The sequence below is a fragment of the Lactuca sativa genome, chromosome 5 (assembly GCF_002870075.4).
Source record: "Lactuca sativa cultivar Salinas chromosome 5, Lsat_Salinas_v11, whole genome shotgun sequence".
NCBI classification, from domain to species: domain Eukaryota; kingdom Viridiplantae; phylum Streptophyta; class Magnoliopsida; order Asterales; family Asteraceae; genus Lactuca; species Lactuca sativa.
The window spans coordinates 331,540,210-331,547,011 of NC_056627.2; the positions used below are offsets into that span (position 1 = coordinate 331,540,210).

The 6,802-nt window shown below is 31.8% G+C and overlaps 1 protein-coding gene across 1 annotated transcript; it reads right to left on the bottom strand.

The window, feature by feature from the left end:
• Window positions 1-4,426: 4,426 nt before the first annotated feature.
• Window positions 4,427-5,349, bottom strand: LOC111887604 (kirola). The gene is made up of 2 exons (XM_023883774.3): window positions 5,099-5,349; window positions 4,427-4,867 (listed from the first exon to the last, which is right to left on the bottom strand). Exons 1-2 carry the CDS (start codon window positions 5,283-5,285, stop codon window positions 4,605-4,607), a joined length of 450 nt encoding a protein of 149 aa, XP_023739542.1. The 5' UTR covers window positions 5,286-5,349; the 3' UTR covers window positions 4,427-4,604.
• Window positions 5,350-6,802: the final 1,453 nt, after the last annotated feature.

Genomic DNA, 6,802 nt, shown 5'->3' on the forward strand with positions numbered 1-6,802 from the left:
TCTTCAGGCTCCGGGACTTGCTTCGGGTCTCGGGATGATACCGAGGCTTCGGGGGTTAAAATACGGCTTAGAGAGGGTATCGGGAGTGGGAGAGTAAGGGATTGAGCAACCAAACTCAGCTGCCCCTTGAATTCTATTTATAGGGACATTTTTCTGGATTTACGTCATGAATCTCAAATATTCACATCGTGAGTTCAATAGTCATCAGGTGCGTCATCGCAACTTGCGTCTGTCAGGCTCCAGAAGTCATAAATACTGAGTTCACGTCGTGAACTCTGACAGTTTTGGGGTTTCGCGCCCCGAACTTCAGAAATTTATAACTTTCGCATACGAACTCTGTTTTTGATGTTCCGTATATCCACGCGTAGGTGAGATTATGTTCTACAACTCTCGCTTAGACTTCGTTGGCTAATTTTGACTTTATTTTTATTATATTTTTGTTATATTATTTTTAGTAGGCCGGGACAGGAAAACTCCGTTAGAAATCCATAACTTCTTCGTCTGATGTCCGTTGTCGTCTGTCTTTTTACCGTTGGACTACTATCAATGAGATCTTCGAGTCTCGTTTAGATCGTTTCGGCTAGAAATCACTCGATCTCATATTCGAACTTCGGTCTGCATATTGCTAATGCTGAAACTTCGAAAAATCATAACTTTCTGATACGAAGTCAGATTTAGACGTTCTTTTTATGTACGCTCTCGGTTTAATGTATTCTACGACTATCATTTAGATCGCTAAGACCAAATATCGCTCTAACGTAAATTCACTATTTACGTCGCGCTGTGTCGTGTCGATTCTGTTGCGAAACTTCGACATGTCATAACTTCTTCGTTATAACTCAGATTTTAGCGTTCTTTATATGTACGAAATCCTTGTAACATATACTATAACTTAGTTAAGATTAATGCTTCTAAATAATCTTCCATCAAAAAGTCATTTTTGATGCTTAGCGTCTCTAAATTGACTAGCCCGGATCTACGGGCATTACATTTCCGAACATGGTTTGTTCTGTCGAGGCTACTGTCGGAGGAAAAAGGGCCTGTCAGAGCTCCGAAAGGCAAAAGGGAGGTAGCAGGTGGTGACTTGTGGTGGCGTAAGGCGGAAGGATGGTGGTCGGGAATCAAGAAAGACCGAGAGAGAGATTAAGAAAGACTAGTGGGAGAGAGGGCATCCATTATCTCCTTTTTATAGTCACTTCCAAGCCACAAGAGTTCGCCAAGTGCCGCCTCCTCATTGCACCAAGCGGATCCACCACAATCTCGACACGTGTCATGACCTCGAACCACGTGCATAAATCCTACAAAAACAACATCTAACTTTTTTTTTGAAAAACTAGTTCGATTTCCCGAAAATGGAGTCTCCAAATATGTAAACGAAATTTCTAATTAGAAACGAAACTATTTAAAAAAACGCGTTTGAAGTCAGAAATTCAGTTGTTTTTCGGTTATCACGATTAAACAGTTTTTGTGAAAGTGTTATAACTTTGTGATACGAAACTTTCGAAAATGGAATCAAATATTAGGAAATTATCTGATTCCAAAAACAAGTTAAGAAATACTTAATGAAATACATAGCTACTCCTACATATCATTTTAAAGTTCGTTTATAGAAATTCAATTATATTACTGATTTACTTCCTTAAAATGGTCATATCTTTTGCGTAAGATCTCCATTTTGAACGTTCTTTATATTCACGAAATCATATTTACACGCCCTATCCGTTTAGAGTATCCTTTACACATAAAAAAATACCTAATACAAAACTTTTGTTTTTAATGTATTAATTATTACTTATGTATTGTGCATAATATTTTGTTTGTCAGCAATCTATATCCATCGGAGGCTAAAGTGTTATTTCATATGGATATCTAAGTATAAAAACTTTATTTGTTGTGAAAAGTGTTGAATACATTACGTTTGGTCTATTAGACCACTCCCATTAGTGACTAGTTGCCTTTAGTTGGTTGGGTTGATAATTAAATAAAAATGAAAAAGGTATCCAAAAAGCAATAATATGACCGACGGCGTTGGTGTAACAAACATTAGCCGGTTGACTTATTTCGAATACATCCATTATTGCCATCTTTGTTTATTATCAAACAAGTTTTATAAATCACGAATATGTTTTATTTTGTTGAAAAAAAAAACAAAATACATTTTAATTTATAAATTATTTTTCTCTACAATACCGACTAATAATGATGTATTTTTTTTATTATTTTTTAATATTAATTTTAGGTTGGTCTAAGTTGTTAATGAGAGTAAAAGTTTGGGTTTAGTTGGGTTGTATAGATAAAAGAGAGAGAAATTAATATATTAATAGATAGTTGGTAGTTTCATTTTATTTACTTCTTTTTATAGTTTATTTTAGCATATTTCATTCATATTTTAGTTAATTTTCATGCATATTTTCCTTTTTGTTATTTTATGACCACTTTCGGGTACTTTCGAATTTCGTGAGCATGATTGCAAGTTTTCAGGTCTAGCGGAGCGGGAATGTTCTGGAATTATGGGAAGCGGTTGGATTTGGAGGATATCAAGGATTTTGGGCTTAATAATTATGGAGATGATGCATGGAGTGGGCTTGTCAGTTACTTGAAGGTTTGGAAGAATTAAACTTTAAATTTACAAGATGCGGGGGAATTTTCGAGTATACGGAGATTGATGATCAAGCGATTACGGAAGCTATGGATCGTTTAGAAAAGGCTAATTGGGCTTAAAATGAATAAATCTTGCAGAAAAATGGGCTAGAAGCTAATTAAACTCGAACTGGGATAAATGGGTTAAGCTGTGGAGGCCCAATAGTTGAACAAAGTCCAACCTCCGTCGCTCTTATGCGGCCCACATAAGGTTTCCACACGGCCTCCGTGGATTCCTGTAGGGGCATTTTCGGGATTTTAATTGGATCTCTATATGGGGAAGGTTGGTGTGCTACTTTTCTCAACTTTTGCATATCCGAACGTGGGAGCATTCTCTAGAGAATTTAGAGCATTTTGAAGACCCAAAACCTTGAAGAACTTCATCATTTTGCTCTTGAATCTTGTAAAATGTTTGGTACAATGTTTACTTACATTGTTTTCATGAGTTTAGTTATTCTTGGCTAAACAAAACTTGGTTGACTTTGGTGAAATCCTTTGACTTATGTTGAATGTTGAAGACTCCATGAACTAGTTCTTGAATCTTTATGAGAATGTTTTGTGTTTTAACATCTTATTACTACTTGTATGTTATTATTCATGAGTTTAAATATGCTTGTGGTAATTAGTTGGCTAATTTCTTGATTAAGTAAAGGATCCTCAAATTAGCAAGCAACAAATGATTTTTCTGTTAGTTTTGTTTCACACAATCATAAAAACATTTTCTCCAACATGGTAGTGAAAGCATTTGACTCCTCTTGGATTTGGTGACTTTTTGGTTCTTAATGCTAGTTGACTTTCACTAATTACATGCTTAATGGAAATTGTGACTTTGACTAAGGAAATTTTGATGAGCTTCTCTAACCATTTTAAAAACTAAGAAAAGTCTAGGTAATCTCAAGCTTCTTAGATACTATAGCCAAATTAAGGATTTAAAACAAGTATTGCACCATTGGATTCTAATGATATATTCATCAAAAGTCAAAGTGAGGAAACCTTTAGTTAACCATCTTTCTCTTATTGATTTTACATCAAACCCTTATTTTTGTTGAATTGTCCATTTAAATCTTAATTTAATTCTAGTTTATTTCAAGTATTTCAAAAGAAAAAAACCTCCAATTTTTAATTTATTATCATTCCACAAGAATTTTACAAACTGATTTTTCATAGAGTTATAAAATTGAGTCAATCTCCTTGGATTCGACCCCTTTATCATTATACACTATTTTAATATAAAAGATGTAGAGTTCTTAATTTTGTTGGCCTCGACAACCACCAAAAGTTGGGTTGATTTTGATTGTGAATGATAGTAGTCTTACAAGGTGGATTTGCAGTGGTTTGAGCGGCGAACGTTAACCTAATTTAACCGTTTGTCACTTATAATCCATGGGTACCAAGTTTGAGGAAAATCCGAGGGTAACCACTCTGTAGATAATTCGTGGGTAAAATTTCCATGGTAATATATTTGTGGGAAAAAATATTATCCACGAGCATATTACTCCCAGGTATCCATGGAAAACCCATGGATAAATCCTATTACCTATAGATTTTGCCAAGGGTAAAGGTTTGTTTTGCTATAGTGGGTTAAGTCTTGTTTAGAACAATAACGTAACTTAAAAATAGATTGCCATGTGTTTATCGTTATTAAAAATAGATGTTGTTAGCTTAGGAGTAGATTAGATTTGCCAGTTGAAAAAAATAAAAAATAATAATAAAAAAAAAAAACAAATACATGCCCAAGAAATAATTAGTTTTAGGATCAGAAAACGGTTTCCAACAACCAAAATCATTAGGGAACATAAATAGTATATTATATTAGTAAAACAATTCATCTTACACAAATTACACCAGCACACATTAACTTCTCTCTCCCTTTATTCATTATTGACGTAGTTTATTCAAACATTCGGAGAAATATCCATAACTTCCCTTCGTTTCATTTGTTTATTAGAATTTGTTTAGTGTTGTTATATGCATAGATCTATGTCCTTAAGCACACTGCAAAACCAGTCCATAAAAGAAGTTGGATAGGGTACAGTTGTGTTAAGCTTCTCAAACTCAAGTGTCACAGTTAGCACTTGTGCATCACCCTTTTTTTCAGTATGAAATATGACTTTCATGGTCTTGTATTTATCCTCCACTAGATCTCCTCCGATTACATCGAACACTATCTTTTGCTTTTCCTCATCAACAGCTTCGATTACGGCTTTATCAATTTTCTTCTTTCCCTCTAAATTTCATTCAGATACTCAAAGACAACATTTTAGTAATTAATATTATATTATATATATATATATATATATATATATATATATATATATATATATATATATATATATATATATATATATATATATATATATATATATATATATATATAATGGACTCAAACAAATAAAAATTCAAAATAACACATAGTTTTGGTCAAAGAAATAGAAGTAGGATTTTCATTATGACATACCATGAGTGTAGTGCCAATGGACGAGAGATCCAACGGCCCCCCGATCACCTTCAATCAGTTCACATGCATGAACCTTATGAGGGCATATTGCAGAAAACTCGTGTGGGTTGTATCTAAAGATATCAAGGAAGACATCTCCCTTCTTACTGATATCTAAAGAACAAATTAATTTTCCAGAAAGAGCCATCTTTAACTATTTCTAAAACCGAAAAAGCACTTGTTTAAAAGAGAATTGAGGAGTTTGTGGAAAATACAAACCGATACCATTTGCCTTATATAGAAAGTTTTGGCTGTCGGACCCCAACATTTAATTGCTTTACTTGCTATTTTCAAGATAACACTTATACACAGAAACAAAATATGATTCACATGGTGTGCAACATGAAAAAATTAAATTAAGGGTGAATTACGTTATCACAAACGAACCAAAGGAGAAATGTAACGGAATGTATCACTATGTTATGTTAACATGTTCAATTTGTTTGGAATGATAGAATGAGCCATTCAAACTTCTTATCGGTTATGTATAAGTAAATTTATAGATAAAGAGCGTTAGTAACTTTTATATATATATATATATATATATATATATATATATATATATATATATATATATATATATATATATATATATATATATATATATAGCCCGTGGGAACCACGGTTATAAAATTAATCAAACTTTTATAGTAAAAACTCAAAATTGTTAATAAGTTATTTTAAATAAATTATTAATTTAAGAGATATTTTTTATTAGTTATGTGAAATTATAATTATTGATTCAAATAAATATATAAAATTAATTTTTAATATATATTAGATATTTTTTATTTGTGAATTAATGAAAACAATAATTTAAAATTTAAAATAGAATCACATTAATGAGGAGGTTTAATAAATTTAAAATGGAAAACTAATAGATTGACAAGTGGCAACACATTAATTAAAATGTTCTTAAACTTCAACCCCTAACTTGATTTACTTTCAACATTTCCAAAATTTCACCATTATCTTCCTCTTACATTACTTCTTTTTATCAAACACTACTTAGCTATATATATTATAGTTAAAGGTGAAAAATATGTAAGAGGACAATAAATGTGAAATTTATAAAAAATTTCAAAGTAAATCAAGTTAGAAGTTGAATTATAAGAACATTGAACAATTACAATGTATATATATGACACAAAACGACGTAATATAGTGAGTTTGGGTACCTAAGCTTATATACCCTTAAGGGTATATTCACTTTTCCCATATATATATATATATATATATATATATATATATATATATATATATATATATATATATATATACTAGCGGTTTGCCCGTGTTAAGCGACGGTTGAATTTTTTTTTTTTTTCAGAAATTAGTTTTTAGCGACAATTAGTTCTTTTGTGCACATAGTTTTTTACATCAAAACAATTACCATAGGAGTTATGTTAGGATTGTTTACAAATGTATAGGAACACATGATTGATGAATCTTTTTCCAATGAGTCGTGTCCTTCGTTCATTAATTGTATTGTTGTTAGGGGGTACCTTTTTTATTATCTTAGAAGAGTCTACACATGCATACATATACTATATTACTAAATTTACATCTTTTTATTTGAACCCCAACCTAAACAAGGAGTAAGTATCAGTCAACTTCTAATACCGTTAGGTCAAATACACTTTAAGCTTTAACGGGAAAGGGGTA